General features: G+C 37.8%; 1 protein-coding gene across 6 annotated transcripts in view; it reads right to left on the bottom strand.

The window, feature by feature from the left end:
• The window catches only part of SMG7 (SMG7 nonsense mediated mRNA decay factor), a 69,912-nt gene extending 47,271 nt beyond the window's left edge, over window positions 1–22,641 (bottom strand). For all 6 annotated transcript variants that reach the window (XM_012729051.1, XM_012729052.1, XM_004688554.2 and 3 more), the window contains exon 1: window positions 22,439–22,641. Coding sequence is in view for 2 of the 6 variants with exons in the window: in XM_004688555.2 (XP_004688612.2) it covers window positions 22,439–22,467 (29 nt within the window). In the remaining 4 variants the exon portion in view is untranslated. The remainder of the gene's footprint in view (window positions 1–22,438) is intronic.
• Between the last annotated feature and the right edge of the window lie 1,340 nt (window positions 22,642–23,981).

The following is a 23,981-nucleotide window of genomic DNA, read 5'->3' as shown; positions in this document are numbered from 1 at the left end:
CATACTGTATCAATATTAGCACATTCATATGTACACAAAATATTTTTATAGAAACAACAGAGTAAGTTCAATAACCCAAACGAAATAAATTATTAAGGAAATTTATTAAGTCTTCAATAACTGGAAGGTTATTTCTCCTCATCTCAATTTTTATGTAAGTTAAGCCAGAACATTGGTTTTCAACCCTCGTGGATCCAATGTCTTGCTTTTATATAAAAAGGCTTTCTTTCCAACCCCCTGAAGTAAAATATATAGGTATATAAATATATTTAACACATTAAAAATTAAATGCCTTAAAGGTATAAAGAAAAAAAATAAAGGAAAGTGACTTTTAGTACGATTAATATCTCAATATGTAAATTGGTCAGGTAAGACTACCTTTGAAGTCACAATTAAGTTCTCAAGTTTGTACATACTCAGTAACAATAAAAGGTCAACAAAATTCCACATGAAGATAGGAAAATAAAAGCAAAATATGAGTAAACACTAGAATTAAAACAAGTATTAATGTAAACATTACCAATCAAACACATTGAAAATGTGAAGAATAAAAAGTGCTGACATAGGAACAACATAACATTGTAAAGCATTGATTTGAAGAAAACAAGCATGTGACTATATATCCTTTGTGAAGTGACTGGAAAAAATACTCAACTGGAAAAACAAACAGCAAACAGGTTAGGAAAAAAAGTACACCTTCCCAGTGTGGAGCAGAATAATATGGGAGATGGGACACTTTAAACAGCTAGCCACAGTGCTTAAGATACCGCATTTATATGTATAACAATACCGCATTTATATGTATAACAAACATACAGACATTTAATCTTTACATCAGTATAATACACATAAATAAATATTTCTCTAAGTGGTCTCTTAAATTAAAAAAAAGATATACAAAAATCAAATCTGATTTTTCCAAAGAACAATTATTTAGCCCACACTCCCAGATACTAGTTTTATCTAGACAAGTACCTTTTTCTTTTATTTTACTATGTAACTAAAGAAAATGATGCAATATTACAGTCAAATAATTGAGCCTGACATAGAGAGCCTATGGTAGACTGGAACATTATGACTCCCGATGAATCACACATCTCCACGCATCCTTTCACACAATGACACACTGGCCCAAGAAAATTTACTTTGGCCACTTGGACTTAAGCAGAAGTGACATAAAGTTTTGATAAGCACAGAGGCATTTGGGCTTGCCCTTCTATTATACCACCACTACATTATGAAGCTGAGGATGAGAGACCACTTGGAAAGAAGAGACTCAGTTTTCCTACCTATCACTGTCACCCCAATTAAGGGTCAAGCCATTTGAGTAGGCTGTCTTAGGCTATTCAATGCAGCCATTGAATGGCTCGGTCATCCAACTTGACCTACATGGTATGAGATGGGGAAATACTTAGTGATACTGAATAAGGACGTAACACAATCTAACCAATATTTTAATAGGTTCCACCTGATAGCCATATTGAGAACTGACTGGCTTAGACCAGTATGTAGGAGTGGAGATGGTAAGGTAAACTTTGATCAGACAATGACTAACAGCATTTGTTAGCTGATGAATGCTGAGTGAAAGAGAGAGAGAATCAAAGATAACTATGGTTTTAAGCCCAAGCAGCTGAATAGTGGATATGCCATTTACTAACATTAGAAAGATAATACAAATACTATTTAGTTTACAGGAAAATAGCCCAATTTGGGACAGTACTGCTTGGCACATGGTGTTACAATAAGCGCTTGCCATCATTTTTGATATTTTTAAGTTTGATGAATCTAGTGAGTATAACCAGCAGTTAAAGTCCATAGCTTAAAGGAAAGATCTAAACTACAGATAATCAGCTGCGGTCACCAGCATCTGGGGCTAGTGGTGAGAAGGGAACAGTAAAACAGACTGAATGAGGCTAGTTTCATGCTATATAACTTTCTTAGATAGCATTTAATACAAAGCTAGCTCAAAATTTTTAGAAAACTTGTTGAATGTAGTATGTTAAGTCAAATAGTTTCAATGAAGAGAGCAAATGCAATGATACATTAAGTAAAATGAAGCCTGACAACTACTAGCATTTAGTAATGTAGAATTCAGAGGATTCTGTTAAGAACAATGTTGGTGAAGTGGGAGCATAAGTGAACTAACTTTAATTGGAAATAGAGAAACAGATAAAAAAATGCTTTTAGGTTATCTTTAAGAAAAAGAGTCAGAATGTGAAGATCAAAGGGTTTTTAAAATACCTAACATGGAAAAGATCAGTGAAGGGCAAAAGGAGTAAAACAGTCACATGAAGAATTTGAGGACCTGGGATTAAGGAAAGAGTTCCTGAATGAAAGAACAAAATTTAGGAAGGAAAACAATAATTTTGGGGCTCTACTTAAATTATAATTTTAATTACATTAACCATTCCTCATTAATTTTCATTAGCAACCTGAGATAGCTATCTTCCAATTTTATAAATAAAGGCTCAGCAATTTTAGGAAATTTGCCCAAGATCTCAAAAATAGTAAGGCCTAGGAATGGGATTCAAATCCAGGTGTATAATGAATCCAAGTCTAAATTTTATTCATTATTGCAAGACATATGACAGGGCTCAGTTTTCAATTATTTATAAACCAAAGTAAATTGTAGTGTTTTACTGTTTATAATTTACTGTTAGTCTCTGTAAGATCCATCCTATCTCCTTTTCCTTAAACTATTCTCCAGGAACTATTCTAGTTTTATTCTCTAGCTTTGATTCTTCCTCTGATGTCTCTTTAGTTTTGCTTTTTGCTCTCTTCCTCTTCACAATGCAAAACAGAAATCCTTATTTTTAGAGACTTTTGATAAACAAGATGTCTATCAGGTAACACAGTTTTACCTTATTGTATGCAGCATACAAGAGAAATAAGCACAGAAAGACTTCAATGACAATGGGAGACTGTTCCTTTGAGTGACTCTAAGTCAATACTACAAGTAATTTCTGTTGTGACTCCAGTCAGAGACAGTTATTCATTTTAAAAGTTCCTGAATAAATGACATAAAAGGAAGGGCCAATCTTGTGGACAAATTTTCATGACACACAACATTGTAGGCCACATCTAACAAAGATTAAAAAAAAAAAATTATTTCATTCTGCTCCTCTATAAACAAAGATACAACCAAGCTCTTTTTGGACCCCAGCATCATTCAAAAACCATTTTTTAAATTCTTTTTTTGCTAAATAAGATATTAAAAAATAAGTATACTTTAGCTGCTAATGTATACAGTAACATAACTACATGCTACATTAACAAAATCGACAGTTCACTTGGGCAACGGATCTTAATTTAAAAGCTCATATCAGATCTCTATCAGTTAATAGAAAACAAATCAAAAAATGGAAATTACCCCACAGTTCTTAAAAAAACCACATTTAAACACAAAGGAAAACTATATAAATGTATTATAATCAAATGGCTGAAAATGCAAAGATTCAAACAAAAACCTTGAAAGGAAGTGGAGAAAAAAGTCACATTGTATAAAAAGAATAAAGATAAAAATGGGGAGGGGGGGTCTGAAATAAGTAAAAATGCAAGTCAGAAAATAATGGAATTTAATCTTTAATGTACTTGGGGGTGGGAGAACACCTGTCAGTCTGCAATTTTGCATCCAACAAAAATATCTTTCAAAGCGGAAGATAAAGTACATTTTCAGAAACACAAAAGCTGAGGAAATTCATTGTCAGCCAATCAACACCACAAGGAATATTCTTGGGGCTGGAAGATGATAGCAGGAAGAAAGCTGGAGCTACACAAAAACAAGAGAGTACCAGAAATTAAAACTATGTAATAATTTTTTCTCCTTGTTTTTAAACTTATTTAAAAACTCACTTTTCATCAAAAATAGTAATCATGTATTATGAGGTTTAAGACAAATTTAGGATATATCTGACAATAAAAGTACAAACAAGAGGAGGAGGAAATGGAGTTTTGTATAAGTTGAAATGGAGTTTTGTATAAGGAGTGTTGTATAAGATTCTGCATTATACATGAAATGGTATGTACACTGTAAACCGTAAAGCAACCAAATAGAATGTCAGATACACCTAGTAAACTAACAGAGGAAATAAAACAAACAAAAAACCAGACAAATATACAATTATTTGGAAGCGTCAAAACTCAGTAAGTGAAAACTTTTAGTAAAGTCGCCAGCACTATCAAACAGATATTACTGGCATTTATATTTTTTATCCAACAAAAGAGTAATATAAATTCTTCAAGGGCACATGGAACACCTACTGACAAGACCACATGCTAAAGTACAATGTAAGTCATTAATTCAAAAGAACTAAAATCACAAAACTACCAATTAATAAAGAATGCTGGAAAAGTTCTCACATATTTGGAAATGAAATGACACATTTCATTAAAATTGTTAAGTCAAAGAAGAAATCACAAAGAAAATCAGAAAATATTTTGAGCTGAATGAAACAGAAATACAATGTGTAGGATGCAACGAAAGCACTCGTAAAAGTAATGCTTATCTTAAAATAGAAAAATCTAAAAGCATCGATCTAAGTATCTTAAATTATTTTTTAAAAGTCTATAAAAACAAATTAAAAAGGAATTAATAAAAAGTAGAAAATAAAGACACGGGGGTGGGGGAGTCAAAAGCTGATTCTTTAAAAAGATCAGTTATCATTTGCCCCATACTTATCTACAGTTCCAATCAAACCCACAGCAGTCTGCTGTTTTGGGGATCATACTTTAATCCGTTGTGCCACCAGGGTGTGCCTACATACAATTTTTATTAACCATCCTCCTGTGAGTGGTGTCAGAGGTCACAGACAATTAAGAATGGAGAAAAGTGAGGAACTAAATAGCTGTCTTTAAATGTTGAGTATTCCAGCAGTAAGGCTATTGTGGGGGATGATGAAAGCAGCAAAGGGTAGAGAGATGTGATTACTAGAGTTTTTTAAAAAAAGGAAGAGAGCCATGAGTTAAATAATGCAAATAGCCTCAAAAGCTAAACAGCTAAGAAAATTGATTCTCCCATAGAACCTCAGGAACGAACTCCTAGACCTTAGCTCAGAAGAAATCATTTCAAACTTCTGGCCTCCAGAAATGTAAGATAATAAATCTGTACTGTTTTAAGACGCCAAGTGTGCGGTACTTTGTTAGTGGCAATAGAAAACTAATACAGGTACTAAACCGAAGGGTCTATCTAGTATCTTTATACTTAAAAGCACTAGAACTGTTTCTATTCCATGCAACTGATACATCCCCTTATTCTTGGTCTCCCATCCATAAATCTACAGGCCTATTGGCAGCTCTTAAAGGCGCAAAGACAGTTTTTGCTTCTTTTCATGACTTAAATCTGGTGTTTAGTTTTGTGTACATTAAAATAATTCATTCAGACATCACCATTTCTTAAAAACTGAAATGTCAATCGTTCTAATAAAGTCATGTAATTCAAAATATGTACGGTGAATATGGTTTCACACATTATAACAGTCACAACTTACTATCTATGTATTGAATTTCATACATTTAAAATTACACTTCTTAGTGTCAGAAATAGGTACCTTAACATCTCTAAGTAAAAAACAAAAACAAAAAATATCTCTATGTAATTAACTCTACCAAGTCAGTTAGCAATCCCAATTGACAATTCCAATCTTCTGGACTTAAGTTAAAAAACTGGCAAGTCATTCTTCATTTGTCCTATCAGCCCAAGTGGATCAGAACTGCTTTTCCCCATAGTAGCTGGTTCTCAATAATTTTCTCACTCATGAAGGCAGAATTTGCAGGAATAACAGCTCATGATAAAGGAGTAGCAGCCCAAAACAGTCTAAATTGATCCCAAATATTTTTTTTTAAATATTATTTCCCTTTAATAACCTTTCTGGTAAAACTATCTTGGATTGTTCTCTCTCATTATACTATTTTTAAAAAATGCATTAGAAGATTGACTTGATTCAAATTATGAATATATATATAGTGCACACACTGTTTTATGTGTTTATATATAATAAAGCACAAAATAAAAACAAAATCCTACAATCCTAAGCAAATAAAAAGATAAAAAAATATAGAGTCAGTATGACATTTGGTTAAAAGCATTGAATGTGGGGTCTGACTCCTAGGTATAAATCACAAATCTGCCACTTTATGTATGACACTGGATTCTGCTCCTCTGCTCATCTATAAATAAAGTCAGTATTATATATTCAAAGGGATGTTGTGAGGATTCTGAGTTAATAACATTTGTAACATAGTCAAGCACAAAATAAGTGTTAGCTTATTATTATTAATCAAAAAAAGCAAAAACCTGCAGATTCTCTCTATAAAGTTAGCATACCGCACTGATAATCTGTGTAAACCTCAATGTCAGAACTGAAGAAACAAAGGGCAGGTTAGCATCAGGAGATTACAAGTCACTGAAAGCTAATCATATGGCAGAGGGTCAAGAGTAGAATCTTAAAGAAATTCTTTAAACAACAAATAGGTCAAAATGATTCCTTCAATACAAAAGAACTTAAAATAAGGAATATTAACTTAGCATTCCCTTTCAAAGTTTCATAAAGATTTATATAAGTATATACCTGTATGGCTATAAAAACCAAGACAAACTGCATAATTTCCCAAGTGCAATACAAAAGTAAGAAAGCAATTACCCTTTACCATTTAAAATAAGAGATTACTCATGGTGACACATCTTTTTGTAATATCATCACTTGTATCTGTCAAAAATAGTGAGAAGGAAATACTAATTGCCATTTCAGGTATTAAGAAACTGAAGGTGATAAAAAAGAAAGCAGAAAACTGAAAGTTTATTTTATTAGCTTGGTAACACATTATATTATTTTCAATTTCACTTTACAAGTACAAGGCTGTAGTTTCTAGATTCAAATTATTCTTATTTTCCATTTAATATCTCACTTGGGACTCGGGGGATCTAAAATGAATAACATTATGTCCACATTTGGGTCTAAAACTAAACAAGTGTGCTCAGGTTTTATGAAAAGCACCTACTTCAAAAGGGTTCTCACATGAAGATAAAATCCAATTTAGTCACTCAGCCTGGCCCTTTTGTCATTTCTCATCAGTAACCTCCTCATTAATCATCTCTTTCAATTCACTACGGTGGCCTTTCTCCCTTTATCATTTCCTGCCTAAAATATTTCTATGACTTGTCACTACTTTCAGGATCAAATTCAAACAGCACTGAATATGATAATCTTCAAATGGACCACCTCTCCAGCCTACATTCTGCCATTCCTCTACACACATCCTTCACATCTGTGTGCAGGTGACCATGCTTCTTAGCACCCCCAGCATCCAAATTTCCCTTACAAAAATGTCATCTAAATACATTATTATAATGAGTTCTATTCTTAGTTCTGAGAATAAATAAAATCACAGTAAGTCAAATACATATGTATTCTTAAGATTGTTCCTGATCCAATGATCCTAACAAAATCTATTAAAATTAATATAGGATAACTGCTCCATATAAGGTTTTCACATACAACAGACAGTTACTACTAGTATTAACAATAGTAATTTCATGTAGTATTTGTTTCCTTTTTTAATTAAATACAAGGCATAAGGCTAAGAAGTTTGAGTCTAATTATTTAATTTACTCCTTGTCAATCATTACTATTACCATTGAGGAGACTGGAAATCAAGAAAACCAAGATCATATACCCAGCATCAAACTAAGGGCTGTTAGTGGCTCTTGTCACTATTCTTTTATTGGCTCTTCTTGGCCAATGTTCTCATTTGGAGCATTAGGTTAAACTTTTTGACAACACAGTTTCACTTTTAAAAGGAAAGTAACACACTGGTAATGTAAATTTAATGAGGTAACAGCTTTCCATATAATAATTAATCATAATATAATAAGGAAAAGAGGTGGAAAAAAATAGCACTTACTGGAGGTCTTAAATAGAAGCAGTCAGATTAAAGGAGATGAAGTTGTAGTCAAAATGGAGTGGCTGAATTTAAGATTTTAAATGTAGAAGAATAATTTTGAGTAACTATAAAATCTAAGATATGATACAGGCATATTGGAAGATCAGTGTATAAAAGATAAAGGTTAAATAAGAGATAGAAAAACAGAATAAAACATTTTCAAATGAGTATTTCTAAAAAAAAAATCAATACTATGAGATGTGATATAACTTTGGGATACACCAAACAAACTATACTTCCTTCTTGGAGATTTATAAACACATTTCATATTACAAGCTTTGAGAAGTCCTAGATAAACATTCCAGTTTTACTCAGTAATCTTTACATTTTTACTTTGGAATTATTGGTAATATTTCCCAGAGAATTCATGTTCATTGGAATACAATAAGAAAAGGCAGAGTAGTGGACAGAACTGCCCGTGTGTAATACAAATAAAGACATCAAGAAGTCTGCTTCAAAGTGACACACATGAGATCTCCAGTTCTGGTGGATGCAAAGAAACGGTACTTTAGAACACTACTGAGGCCAGAACAAACTTTCTGGGTTTTTTTTTTTGGGGGGGGGGGGGGGCAAATATTATAGGCTATTAGTTCTCTACTGCTGCTGTAACTGATCACCAAAAATTCAGTGGCTTAAAGACAATACAAATTTATTATTTTACAGTTCTGAAAGTCAGAAGCCTAAGTGGGTGCCTGTGGGCTACAATCAAGGTGTCACCATGGCCATGCTACTTGTTGGAAATTAACAAGGAAGAATTATGGTTATCACTTTTCCAGCGTCTCAGCTGGTTACCCTCCATTCCAGCATGGCACTCTTGAGTTGCAACGTTTCTTCTTCCCTCTTTTAAAGCCACCATTTAGCAACCTTAATTTCCCCATGCCATCTAATTTAATATATTCATGAATTCAAGTGAAGAGGGCACAGTATTCTGCCTACCACACCTAACAAAATACTTTTAAATGTGTGTACCTACCACTCGAGTAAGGGTACCCACTGAAAAGCATGTATAAGGATGTTAACATAATAAAGTATTGGAAACATCGTAAATTTTCATTGTTAAGAAATCAGTTGAGAAAATTACAGTACTCCTGTGCAACAGAACAGTATGCTAGCACTGTTTGTTTTTTTTTTTCTAAAAAGATTTATACATACAAGAACTGAGGTGCAGGCCAAAAGTGCAGGGGGGTGGTGAGAGGATTTACCAGAGACAGTGTAGGGAGCAGAACAGGCATTCCCAGTGAAATATACTGCTGAGGGGAACAGCAGGCAAGACAGGAAAGGTCTGCTGTGCCTTGTGGATCACCGCCCTGGCCAGGAATCAAACTACTGCTGCAGTGGCTGAGGCTAGCTTCATAGTGCTGTGCTTTACCCCCTTGCACCACCAAGAAGGCCTCACTATATTAGCATTTCTAATGATGCTGTAGGTATATAATCATACACACCTTTGACAAAAATGTTAAGTGAAAAAAAGCCTCAGATTCCAAACCATATGATATAGCCTAATCCCAGGTTTTTTATAAGTACCTACATACATATATACTTAGGAATATGTGAATGGTAATATACATATGAAAAATAGTTGGAAGGTTACATGACCCTGGATGATAGGAGGTTGCTGATATTAACAGGCACTTGTGAAAGCCCAGATTTATGGCTGTTATATGATCACTTAAATTTTCTGGATTTTGTTTTGCTTTATTAATTTATTTTTAAGATTTATTTTAGGTGTTTATGCATAGAACTGGGATGTAGACCAGAGGACTCGCCAGAGACACAGTGGGGAGCAGAACAGGCAGATCCACAAATACATTGCTAAGTGTAAGACAGGAGAGGTCCCCTATGCCAATGTGAGTCAGCTTCCAGGCTGGGGATCGAACCCAGGCCACACTGGTGACAGCACTAAGGCTCAACCCCTACGACAACAAGGAGGCCCACTGCTTTATTTTATTTAAAGGAATACTACTTTCCTGGAAACTAAAAGTGGCAAAAAACAGTTGAAATTTTGAAATACTAAAGTAATTTTTATGAAATATGCTTTTTAGCAATAAATTTACAACCACTAATTGTGAACCATCTAAATTACAAATGTTGCCACTTGCATCAATAGCAGTAGACAAAGAGGGACAGATGAAAACTAATCCCAACTCATCATTAATTAGGTACTTGGAGTATCATTTTTCTTCTCTATAAAATGGGAATCCAGTTACACAGGCTATTGTATAATAAGATTAAGACAAATACACAGCAGCATTAGGAAAAGCATAAAGCATTACTAAAAGTGAACAATGGAATCCTTGAGGAATAAAGTAGCTCACTTCATAATAAAGACCCCTCCAAAACCTTTTGGTCATTTAAGGCACAATTGCTTCCACCCAATTCAAAGACCACACTAGCAAGTTACAAGTTAAGTATTGATACAGTCAGAAGCAGAAAATTTAAACAATGCATAAATTAGGCTCTTTACCAGATGGAACTATGCTGGGTTTTACATATACTTCTCGTGAAATTCTCCCAATAATTCTATCATTGCCATTTTATAAATACGAAAACAACAGAGCAGAAAATGAAAACTACAGATTTCAAGGTCATGTTGCTAGAGATGGTAGAGCTCAATATGAATTCAAGACAAACAAATTGCAAATTAGGTCAATCTTAAAAGACCTTATTCATTTAATCTCTATACCATGCTGCTTTCTTATGAAGCCAGTAAGACCCCTGTGTATATAAATTTACAACCAAAGTAATAAATGTTTTAAATTAGAAAGTGATTGATCTGTTAACTCTTTTATAAGTCAGAAGTTATGACCAACACGCCTTAATATTTGAGTTGTGCATCTTAAAACATTCTCACCTTTCTCATTAAAAATCAAGACAAAACTAAAGATTATTTCAGGCAAACAAATATTGTTATTTTGGAAATTTAAACTAAGTAGAACTTGAGAAACAAGAATTTTATAGCACTAGATGTCAGAATACAAAACTTTTATTTTAAAATACCTTATATAGTGCGTGCGCACATGGGTAACATTTTGCAGATGGCCTAAGAGACTTCTATATTTAAATTCATCCTGTGGTAGTTCTCTTAACATTATACTTTTTATCTTTCTCCACCATCAATACATATAAAAAAAAAAAGAAAATCCTGGTAAGTATACTTTTTACTAATTTCTTATTTGAATACCATCTTTTGATTGCATTTTATTTTATCTTACTATTGATACCTCAATACTATACTGTATCTCAGTGAAATTTGATTAGGTTGCCACCTGATTAAAAAAAAATTCATAACCTTTCTAAGAGTAGTATTAGTAAAATACATTCTAATATATTATATCCCAATCAATATAGCACTGAAATACTAGGTAATTGAGAAGAGAAGGGAAAGAAAAAAAGGACTGAACTTATGTGGGCAGTGAATCCACAGTTTTGGGAAACAGACTGAGGACATTACTGCATAATACAGCAATCCTTTGAATATAATAGATTTTAGAATCACACGTTCTCACTTATTCAGAGACAACAGAAGGAAAACGCCATTAAGAACTGTGAGAACAAAATGTTAGTCATCAAAAAGACATGCAACTTCTTCTTCTTTATGACAGCCTTGGAAAACCTTAAATTCAAAGATTTCACAATGTTCTGAATCCCCCTGCCAAGTACTAGAGAACTTCTTCCTCTACTTGCACCTCCTTCCATGTCTAATTTCAATAGGTGAGGAGTCTATAAGTTCTACTAACTAGGTATTTTAGAATTGCATATACTCACTTAAAACCCTTCTCCTACACTACTATTATTAACTAAGAGTGTTCCAAATGACTAGTTTTTTGCCTTAAATGAGGTTACTTTCTAAGATAAGTAAAGGAAATTTAGTTGTACGTATCTCAAAGTACTATACGTATTACATACAGATCTTTCTCTTTCATTTCCCTATTCCAGCAGGAAAGTGTAATACGAGCCATTCAAATAAAAGTATTCCCATAGATTAATGACTATGTTTATTGGAAGAGAACCTCTGACTCCCAAAGGAAACACAGAATGAGAGAGGCTAATCAAAATTCCTAATTTATGATATAACCTTGCTGCCAGTCTATCTGATTGTGAAGTTTATATGACTCAAATTCTCAATGATACCTAATAGCAAACTTGGAGTTCCAAACTTGAAGTTCCTCAAACACACTGTGCCCCCAAGCATTTTTCATTTTGTTCTACTTGTTACATTCTTCCCTTCTTACTTCACCTGGCTAATTCTATTGATTTTTTAAGACCTAGCACAAGAGTTCAATTCCAGAATTTTTCTCTGAATTCCGCCTCCAGACAGCAAAAGTCCCACTTCCCATACTCATGGCATCCCTTTAAAACATTTAACATAGTATTTAACCACATTATATTCAAATATCTGTGTAACTTGTTTTCCCCAGGAAATCACTATCCTAAGGGTCAAGAATCAGTACATTCATTTTTATACTCTCATATACCCTCATACCTGATACAGTAACTTGTCATGTATTACATAAATGTTTTGCACCCCAAAAAAGGCATGAGAATTTTGCCCAATAACATCTATTATGCATTGCATATTTAAAAAATTTTGAAAGTATCATACTCAGTTTAGCTGCAGAAATGTCACCTATAGACTTATATAAAAAAGATCATTGCACATTTCAGAAGTTATAAGTACAAATGACTAAGAGACAGGAAACACAAAAGTTCAGAGGATGAAAAAAGCAGCAGGACAGACAAGTCTTCATAGAGAAGGTGAAGCTTAAGATAGTGGAGGATGGTAATTCCTACAGTGGAAATGGTCTAGGATGAGAGACTAGAGGAGAGATTAAACCATGTTTAGAACACAAATAAATAACTCTGGTTAGGGCAGGTGGTTCACATCAGAGGGTCATTTTAGGGAAGGTCAAGGATGCCAGACACAGGGAGTGTACCCAGGGAAAGCCATATCCAAGTGCTTTTTTAATATTGGGGGGGAAAACACAGATTACTTGGCAGAGGGACAAGTGGTGAAAAGGGAAACAGGATTTGTTAAGCATATGTAAAGCCATTGCTACTTTGCTTAACCCTGACAGCAATTTTATAAGATCAATGTTTCATTTTAAAGAAATCAAGATCCAGAAATGTCAGTCCCAAATAGAAGTAGTGGAAACCAATGCTTTCTTGCTCTTGTTGAGAAATGCAGGCAAGGTAGCAGTTGGAAATCTATTTCAACAGTACTGGAAATGAAAAAAAGACAACTAGAGGGCAACAGTTCCAAAATGGTGCACATGTGGAAGAGGATGGGAAACTTTAAACCTGGGAGGATGAAGAGTGGTAGCATCAAGGAAGAAAATGAGAAAACAGGAGAATAGAGTGAGAAAACAAGAGTAAGGATTAAGAGTTTACCTTTAAGGGTGCTGAGTGTGCTATGACAGAAATACTTCCAAAGTTAGACTAAAATTAGACTTCTAATTTTCAAGCATTAAATATCAGGTAAATTTACACAGTGCTTACTATGTGTCAAAACCATTCTAAGAAATTCACACATCTTAATTTCACTCAATCTGTATAACTATGGGATGAATCCTGCACTTTGATGAGGTGGAAACTAAGATACAGAGAGTTTAAGTAGTTTGCCTAAGGCCACAGTAAACAAGCCCTAAGGCTATGATTTAGATCCATAAGTTCTACCCCAGACCAGGCTCAAATCCACTATACTCAACTCCACTGTGCTATTATTTTATGTAGATGCCTATTTCATTAAAGTTTATAAACTCTGAATGGTCTGGATGATCTTATAACAATTTGTCTTCCCAGAATTTAGCACGGTGATTTATACTAGGTGACATTTAATAGATTTAAAATAACGATGTAGTTGACAGTAAAATCTTGTGAGTGAGTATGATTCCTGTAGAAAATACGGAAAGGAAGCAGGAAAAGAGCTATAGTTTTCTCTATCATTGCTGGGAGAGCAGACCAGGAAAATAAAATAAGCACTGTAATCACAATCAAGGAATCCCAGTGCTAAAATAGAATGCAAGAACTTCCCATTAGGCTACAGTGTATATAGGAGAGCTGCTGTGAAACCCTGGTAATTATGTACTTAGTTGTGGGCCTGGCAAAATTACTTGAGGGTGTATTATTCTCTTTTAAGCCTCAGGGACCTGGGCCCACGCTGAATGTTTACTGGTAGGATGGGATGGATGGGTGAACATGAGAGGGACACAGAGAGGAAGAAAGAAAGGAAAACAAAAGTATGAGTGTGAGAAAGAAAATACCTATGGATGAATGTGGTTATTATGTCTTTGGCACCTTTGAAAATATAAATTCTAATAAAGTGCTATGGAACTAGTAGCTGGTGACCAGGAGGTAAGAAAAATAGATGGTAAATAAAAGGCAAAATATAGTATAAAGCAAACTTGAAATTTTTAGTCACAGAAAAAGGTAGGAAGGACAGGCTTGAAGGGAAAATAGGAAGAGGAGAGATTTTGAAGAGAGACTGACTACTAAAAAGAATTGGCTAATAAGACTAAAGGGAAGTAGAAGACTAAAGAAAAGAGAGAACAACTGAAATAAGGTTCTGGAGAATAGTACATCATCAAGACCACTGGTAGAGGGACCCTGCAGTAATTACATCTAGCCAAACTGCTTTTCCCTTTTTGAGACCTATACCAGCCATCAAATCTTAACAACTAATCACTTCCAAACCTCTATCTCTCTGTCCATTGCCTATCTTTTTCTAAGAAAAATTTAGAAAGGCCCACTTGAGTACCAATGTCTTACATTAAATGGAATTTTAAACTTTGGAATGAAAAAGGAGTCATGAGATGTTACTTTTGTCCAATTTCTACTATCTGTTAAAATCTAGATCAAATCTCCTCGCCTCCAAGGTACCAACCCTTATGTCCTAATCCCATGCCCACCTCTACTAGAATAAATGTCTTCCCTTTACTCACACTACCCTTTCTCTGTCAAAGTTACCAATTCATCTACTACAATTACTAAATGCTTTTCTCCAGTTTATCTTCGAGTTTCCCATAAGCAAAGCCTCCATAATTGTCCTCTGAATGTAATATGTACTCATATTGCCAGTAAAACAGATTTAAAAGATACATTTAAAACATGTTAACATTTTAAACTGGGCTATATGCAAAAAAAAAAAGAAAAAAAAGAAACTAGATCACTGCCTCTCACCATACACAAAAATCAACTCAAAGTGGATTAAAGACCTAGACATAAGAACAAAAACCATAAAATACCTGGAAGCAAAGATAGGCCTAATAATACACAACATACACTTCAGTGACATCTTTATTAAAGATAGAGCACCCAATGCAATGATAGTGAAGGCAAGGATAAATAGATGGGACTACCTCAAGTTAAAGAGCTTCTGTACAGCAAAGGAGACATGACAAAAGACAAACAGACATCCCACTGATTGGGAAAAAATTTTCTCACACAAAACTAGTGATAAAGGATTGATCACAAAGATATACAAAGAGCTGATGAAACTCAACAAAAATAAACAACCCCATCAACAAATGGCAGATGAGCTACAAAGATACTTCTCCAAGGATGGCCAACAAGCATGAAAAAATGCTCAATATCACTTGTAATAAGGGAGATGCAAATTAAAACCACAATGAGATACCACTTCACCCCAGTGAGATTGGCACATCTTAAAACAACTAGCAACAACAAATGATGGCGAGAATGTGGAGAAAAAAGAACTCTCCTGCACTGCTGGTGGGAATGCAAACTAGTACAACCACTATGGAAAACTGTTTGGAGGTTCCTCAAAATGCTAAACATGGAGCTTCCCTATGACCCAGCAATCCCACTCCTAGGTATCTACCCAAAAGACACAAAAACACTGATTCAAAAAGACACCTAAATCCCTATGTTTACTGCTGCTTTATTTACAACAGTAAAGACATGGAATCAACCCAAATGCCTGAAAGTAATAACTGGATTAAAAAGATATGGTACATATAGACAATGGAATATTACTCAGCAATCAAAAAAGATAAACACATGCCTTTTGCAGCAACATGGATGGAGCTAGAAGGGTTCATATTTAGTGAAATAAGCAGTAAAAAGGAAAAATATCGGATAGTTTCACTCACAGCAGGAGTATAAAAGACCAAGGGAGAAAGTAATAATAATGAACAGCTATATACCAGAGACATTTTGTGGGGGTGGAGTGCAGAATGGGATCAAAAATGGGGGTGGGGAGGTGCACTGGAGATGATTTGATGATAGGAAGCCCATAGGGGTTACACCTGAGATGGGAAAAGGTACAAAATGATGTAAAAATAAACATTATAAAAAAAAAATTGGGGGAGAATGATACTGACAGCAAGTGGGTAAAGGTGAGAGATGTTTCTGAATGACTGCTCCCCAAAACAATAAACTACGTGGTCCCAAATTCAGCAAGTGTCAAGTTTCAGAAAGCCTGTTTTAAATGAAGCAGAGAAGAAAAATCCTGAACAAAATTGCTACTTAGTTTGACACTTACAATTATCTTACAGTGTTCATTTAACTCTTCCCACTGACTAAAAAGGTGGTCTGAGAGTGAAAACAATTTTCCTAAGCAGCTCCACTTACATGCTAACAAGAAAGGAATTGGTGACAAGTTCTCATGTGACAATATTCCATCCTTGTATTTTCCTGTAACTTCTGACTGGCCCTTAGTCACAAACTCCTAGATCATTGGTAGGTCTATCCACAATAATTCAGCCAACTAAATTGAAACACCACTTGATTTCAAAAGTTAAATGACAATTACCTGGTGGTCAGCTGTCAAAAGATACACATACTGAAGAACAATCACTATGTGAAAAACATTTAATAATATTCTCTGAACAAGATCAATCAGTTAAACCCACCTCAACTTTCAGATACTCATTCATGCCATCAACAACAAAAATCCAGGAGTTAGAGATGTAGCTGAAGGCTACCAATACTGCACACCACAATGAAACAAATTAGCTCTTTTTTTTTTTTTTTTAAGATTTATTTATTTGTACATACAGAACTGGGGTAGAGGCCAGGGGCTCGGGGGCAGCGAGAGGCTTCACCAGAGACAGAGTGGGGAGCAGAACAGGCAGACTGATGAAGTACACTGCTGAGGGGAGCAGCGGGCGGGTCAAGAGAGGTCTGCCACGCCATGTGGTCACCTCCCGGGCAGGCGGGAATCGAACTCACGCAGAAGTGACTTTAGCTTCTTAATGCTGTGCTTTAACCCGCTGTGCCACTAGAAAGGACCCAAACTAGCTCTTTTAAAGCCTGACTGGCCCTGAACTCCCAAAACTACTTCTGTAAAGAAAGGTGCTACATTAGTGGGTCTAGAACTTACTACACTATATCTTAAAAACAAAACAAAACCTCTGCAGCTGCTTCATATACCCTAAAAGCAGAATACAGTAGCTGCTACAAAGCAAAGTAAAGCAATGAAACATACACTAGGACAGGAAGTATACATTTTGAATCCAACTGAAACCACAAGGGAAGCACAAAATAACTGCCAAAATAATTTAACCAGTCAATGTTCAAGCAGGTAAAATGCTTTTAACAAATATTATAATAATAGCCTTATATGCCTCAAGAGCGTCTTTTTTTTCTTCCCCAAACAATTTTACCTTGTTTAGTAAATTGTCATGTCTGGATCTGAGAGGGCAGGGAGAAATGGGGCAGGGGAAAGACCTCTTGAGCACAGAAATACCAGTATGTGCTTTACTTCTTTTTCCAGCATCTAGAGCTACAGAATACTCAGCCTAAGCATTACCAATTCTTTCAGAACTTGGAGTACATTCACATATTCCTCCCAAATGTTTCCACTGACTTCCCTGTTTCTTTGCTCAAGCTAGAGTAAGTTTTGCTTATTGCTTTTTCCAGCATTATGTACCAAGATTTACAGTGATGTATTTTGTCTCATAACATATTGGATATTTTATTCTTTTTTTATTTATGCATACAGAACAAGGGTACAGGACAGAGGTGCAGGGGCCTGTGCAGGGACCAGAGGTGCAGGCCAGAAGTCCAGAGGATTCACCAGAGATAGAGCAGGGAGCAGAACAGGATAGAAGAAGTCTGCTGCACCCTGTGGGTCACTTCAGGAGCCCAGGACTGACCTAAGGATTGAACTAGCACTGAGCAGCAGCTGCCAGCTTCATAGTGCTGTGTTTTAACCCACTGCACCACAGGGGAGGGTGCTTTAATCCTTTGTGCCACCAGGAGGGCCCACAAATTGGGTATTTTAAGTAGTATTTGAAAGACCTACTTTTTTGTTGTTCAGTAAACAACATAGTGGTCAGTTATATTATTTCTACCTCTGGTAACAAAGTTGCTGACAAACTTCGCCAGTGGAATGAGTCTCTTCACTAACAAAAGGTATCATGAAAAAAACATTCTAACAAAAGAGACAGTTTGTAGACTTTCCCTGTAAAGGTGTCTAACACCAGAGATCAACTCCAAGATCTCACTGGAAAAATCTACAATTTAGAAATTAATGATAAAAGGCCACAGTGAAGGCATTTGAACATTTTTACTGTATTCTCTCTGGCTATGACTACTTTACTTACTTATCTTCCAAAACAACTTTAATGTCTTCCCTGTCTCGTACTTCAATAATTCTTCCACTCCTGCTTTTCCAATTTTGGAATGTTATCTTCCATGTTTTTATTCTTTCAAATTACACTCATTTAGAGCATAATATACTTCACCTGCTATCTCATATAGCTTATGGTCACCTTTCTCCCACGCCTATCAAATGAACTATATGCAATATTCCTTTTTCTTTTACTCAGTAGAGTGGCAAAGTCTATAAAATACCAAATTTTTCTCAATTTGTGTAAAAAAAAAATTTCAGTGTTATTCAGTCTAGAGCTTCCATTATTTAAGATCACTTCTTTTTTAATATAAAATATAAGTACTTCAACTATTTGGACAAGTCTCAGCCATCTATTACCAAAAAAAAAAAAAAAAGATACCACTTCTAATAACCACAAATTTTATCACCTTTTCTTGCCCACAAAAATCACCTTTTTCATAAAGGATAGGCTTTTTCCTTGCACCTCTGCTCTATTTCTACTACCTAAGGCTAATTAAGTTCCCTTGATACTGAAGTCCCTGTTACTGGGGCTTCTTCTTACCTCCTATTCTTATTTCTCACATTTTTAAAACCTGTTATCTTGCTCCTTAGCTTGCCATCACCCGCCACTTCAATGACCCTAGCTCATTTATTTTAACAAATTAATTCAGTTGAGACAAAACTAATTTTCATCTACATGAGAGAAGATTTGCAGCTATGCAGTTTAAAAACTGCCCAGTCATGGTCTTACACTACTGACAAAGGTAGACAACAAAATGCTTCCTGAAGTCAAGGTCACCAAAAAAAAAAAAACTGCTATACCCTAACCACACTTACTCAGTAACAGCTAGCATCCTCTTCCTCTCCAAGTTGTCTCTAAAAATGAATTATACATTTTCATCAAAGAAAAAGAAAGTGAACATAACACTTCCCTGAACACACTCTCCAGTCACCCACAGGGGACATTAAATGAAAATAGGGCTGATGCAAAGCATTATCACTTCTCCAACTACCTCCTCAGTCCCCAACTATTAATCCTAAAACTTGTTTTATTTACAGATGTGCAAAGTTAAGGAAAAACTGGCACCCAGACACCTCTTAGGGACTCCAGGTCCTGAGTCTGTTCAATTCTGCTTGTTAAATTTTAGCTAGAAAACATCAGTTTACTAAACAGTGTACTTATTCTTATTTCTCCCTTCGTCAGTAAAACTAAGTTCACCTCAAGCATTCTACCACTGACGTTATAACTTAAGGCTAAGTCTTCCCTACATTATTGACTTAGAAAATATAAAATATATTAACACAATAGAATTTCAAAGTGTCTATTATATTTCTATTAGCAGTACCTCCACACTCCAATCTGCTTTTCATCACACCTTTTTAATCTCACTGCCACCAATTTATGTCTAGCCCTAATGCCAACCTTACACTACACAGAACATGGAAGTCCCTTTTAAGTTATCCCAGACTCTCCAATTGTCCACTCATGATATTTGCAGATCATGATATCCAAGATCCTCTCAAATACTAGCACCCTATAAATAGACTTTCTCCGATCATCCTGACTATATAAAACAGCACATCATTACCTTACTTTTTTCAGTACTTGTCTAATAAGTGTATTTTTATTTGTATGATTGTAGGCTGCATCCTTCCACTAGAATATACCTTATGATGTTCACTCTCTTGTTCACCACTGCATCCTCATTGCCTAGAATGCAGTAAGCTCCCAAAATATAGCTGTGAAAGGAATGAACACAGACGAATACAGTATAGCTGATTCGGAGTTAGAAGACCTAGTTGAGTTCCAGAGCTTCTACTTATTAGCTATATGATCCTCAACAAGTTTACTTTCATTTTCCTCATCTGTAAAAGAAAGGTCAAACTTACTAATTGAAAAACTCTTAAATTCTTTCAGCTGTTAACACCCTGTTTATTAACAGGAATGAACATTTTCCCTAGCCCCCAACCTCACAATCTGTACTCATTTTTCTTTCACTTGCATTGCCCTCTTCTCAGTCAACACCTGTCAGAATGCTGTTTTATCCTTTAAGTCCATTTTAAGTGCCATTTTCTTCCTGAAGTCTAACAAACTGTAAACTCTGTAAAGAGGAGGGTGGAGTTCCTAACTTTTCTATTCTCAGCACCTGGTACAATGCCTGCCTTACAGGTGATCAACAAAATTACTGATGAATCATGACTGTATGAATGAGTAAATGAACAAAGGCAGCCTTTCCTGATTCCCCCATTTGCTGAGGTAACCTCTTGCCTTTGGACTCTTATAACACTTGGTATCTTTTATGACACTCACCGTATTTTACTGTGTTGTTATTAATTTATTTGCCTAGTAAGTACTAAACTGTAAATTCCTTAAGAACTGCACTAATGGCTTCCATATCCCCCATCACATCCATTACAGGTCTCTGCTACAAGGTCTCTGCTACACTTTTATTCATTGAGCTTACCTGCCTGTTAAACAATATAGGAATAAAGAAGAGGGAAAAATGGCATTTGATAAAGAAATACCATTCTATTAGTCCAAATACCTTCCAACAAATACGTTCCCTATTACACAAATGTTGTGTGGATACTGTCGTTCTTAAACTCAGACATTCAACCATAATTCAAAGGTCTCATCACTCTCCACATTCTGGTCATAAAACTATTTCAAAACAGAGTATCGATCATCAGGTATAACTTACAACAAACCTTCTCTTATTGAATATGTAGCCACTCACATGTCACTACTTTCACTTCACTGAACTGCTAAAACGATGTTTTTGCTAACTGCAGACTTTTACCCCATCCAACTCACTCCTCTACAAGGTGTGAAAACCACTTTTTAAAAACATCTTTCCATAAGCTTGTCTTATGTCACTCTATATTCTACATACTTACCTCTGCTCCTAAAAGATAAAAAAGAATGCGTTTTAAGGTTTTCCTTCCCGTTTTCTAATCAGTACCAAGTCTCCAATTAATCTCAGTTCTAACCACTTTATTTCTTCTCTGCCGTTTATGACTCTCCTTTACTTCTACTTCCACGCTCTCAACCGCTTCCATATAGCCCTCTTGGCTGCACATTAGGCCGTGTCTTTCCATTCAATGTGCTCTCGATATCATGTACTTGGTTCCAATTTTCTTCTTGGTTGCAATACACTCTCACTACTCTGTACCCATGTTGTCACTTTACCTTCTACATACAAGTTCCTTACACCACTCTTAATGAATGCACACGACTCTCAGAATGGTATCTTCCAACTACACGGATTCTAACCCAGTTTCTTCTGGGGAACCCAACCCCGTCCATAATACCTCCCTCTTGTCTCACTTCCTCATCCATACCCCCCCCTTTATGCTCCCACACACGGCCAACCAACTATTGAGATTAATCCTCAGTACTTCCAAACGAGGGTGAAGAACAAACTGAGCTTGTGGTCTCCCCTTCCTCTAGGCCTCCCTCGCCCACCCCCAGCCCCCAGGTGTGCAGACTTCCACCCCTTCTCCCGAATCGCTCCTGCCAATCCCACACCACACCACATTTCCACGGCCACCGGGATCAGACCCACACCCACTTCCACTCCGGGTCGCCACTGCCTCGAGGGGCGCCTCCCCCCAGCCCTCGCCAGCCAGCCCGCGACCCCCGGCGCGCGCGCACACACATTCTCACGCTTCCCTAACCTCCTTCCCCGCACTGTGAGGAGCCGGCTCCGACTGGAACTAAGTGAGGCCCGCGAGGGGCTAGGCACCCAAGTGTGAGCCCGCTCCACCCGCTCCCGCGGGTCCCCCAGCAGCCCGCGCCTCCCAGCCCGGGAAGGAGAGGACACAGCAACTCCCCCACCACCTCAGACCTACCAGCCGGGTGTCTGTCGCTCCAAACCCCAACCACAGGCCCACTCCCCCGCGCACGGGGCCGGCCTCAGCACTCACCGGAGATACTGCGCGCTCTGCAGGCTCATCCTCCGCCGCCGCGTCCTCCCGCGAAGCCTCTATGGGTTCCTCAGGCTCCTCGGAGCGGCCCCGCGGCAGCGCGGGTGCTGGCGGCCGCCGCCATCTTCCTCTCTCCGGCTCCTCCTCGCTCAGCGGGGGGGTGGGGGTGAGTGAAGCGAGGGGGAGGGAGCGGGGAAAGCTGCTCTCGTTGCTGCTACGGGCCTTGGGGCGCAGGGACACTCCGACCCGGGAGGGGGGAAGGGGAGGGGTGAGGAAAAGGGGCGGGGGGAAGAGGAGGACGAAGCGGAGGAAGGAAGTAGGGGCCCTCTCGCGAGATTTCAGCGACGCCGGTCCCTCCGAGTGATTTCCGCCTCTCTGTGGCGCTCCCTCTTGGGATCTGCTAGCCGTGTCGCCCCTATATGGCTGCTGAGCGGGCCACTGGTGGCGCTTGGCGGCTTCCAGCCAATCCACCCCTCTCCTCCCGCGCGAGGAGGCAACCCCAGACTCACCGGGAACATCGAGCCCAAATCAGCCGGGAGTTACACTTAAAGTCTTCCCCCGTCTTTTCGCTTCACCCAATTTCCCTTTTCCCTTTTCCACTTCTCCACTCTTCCCTACCGGAAACGCCGCCCTTTCCTTATACAGTTCCGCCCGCCAGTCCCTCGACTTCTGTCCTCCCTCGCGCCCTGAGTGACGCGAAGGACCCTCTCCTCTATTCTGCGGCCCCTCCCTCTGCAAGCTGGGGCACTGTTGGAGGGGATAGGGTGGAGCCCAGAGAGGGAGAAAAAGAAAACCAATTGGATTGGATACGCAGCCGCCATCGCAACTGGAGGCTGTAGTGTTGTCATAGTAACCAATGTGTGTGGACTGGGTGACCCTCCTTCAGCGATCGGATTCCCGGGAAATTGCCCAGGGTTCCCCCTGGGCTTCCCTTCCTCCTAAAGCCCTCCCGAGGTTGGGGCTCGAGGTAGTTCTCCCTAGCGGTGAAGTTAATTTCCTCCTCCCTTTCCCCTTCCCGCAACGATGGGGGAGACCCCGAGGCATTCACCGTGGGCTTTTCCACTAGCCTGCGGGCGGGAACCACCTCCATAATTTCCTCGGTGCTGGGCGCGAGGAGGATCCGGCCTGCGAAAAAGACGCAGGGCCTGTCAGAGGCGGGTGCCCAGCAGGCTGAAGCAGTGAGGGCGAGGTTGCGGCTGAGGCTGCTCGGCTAGGCGAGGGGTTTCCCCATAACCGCCCTGGGCTCTGGGAGGCGGGATCCAGCCCCGGACGGGGTCCCTAAGGGAGGAGAACGGCACCCGACTGCTGCCGCAATCCCGCCTCTGCAGGCTGGGATTTACGACTTTTCCCAGCTGGTCGACCCCTTGCCGTAATACCCACCAGACCCCACCCCACACACACCCTTGGTCTCGGAACCTCCTCGGAGGTCCACGCGGCCTTCTCCAGCTGTCTGCTGCTGCGAGGACGCCTGGGTGAAAGTGGGGACGTATATGGAAGGCTAACAAGTGATTTTCAAGCAGTTGGAGCCCAGAATGAGAAGAGA

The sequence above is a fragment of the Condylura cristata genome, unplaced genomic scaffold (assembly GCF_000260355.1).
Source record: "Condylura cristata isolate star-nosed mole 26May11 unplaced genomic scaffold, ConCri1.0 scaffold00024, whole genome shotgun sequence".
NCBI classification, from domain to species: Eukaryota; Metazoa; Chordata; class Mammalia; order Eulipotyphla; family Talpidae; genus Condylura; species Condylura cristata.
Note: the sequence above shows the minus strand (reverse complement) of the source record. Positions and strands in the feature narration are given on the sequence as shown.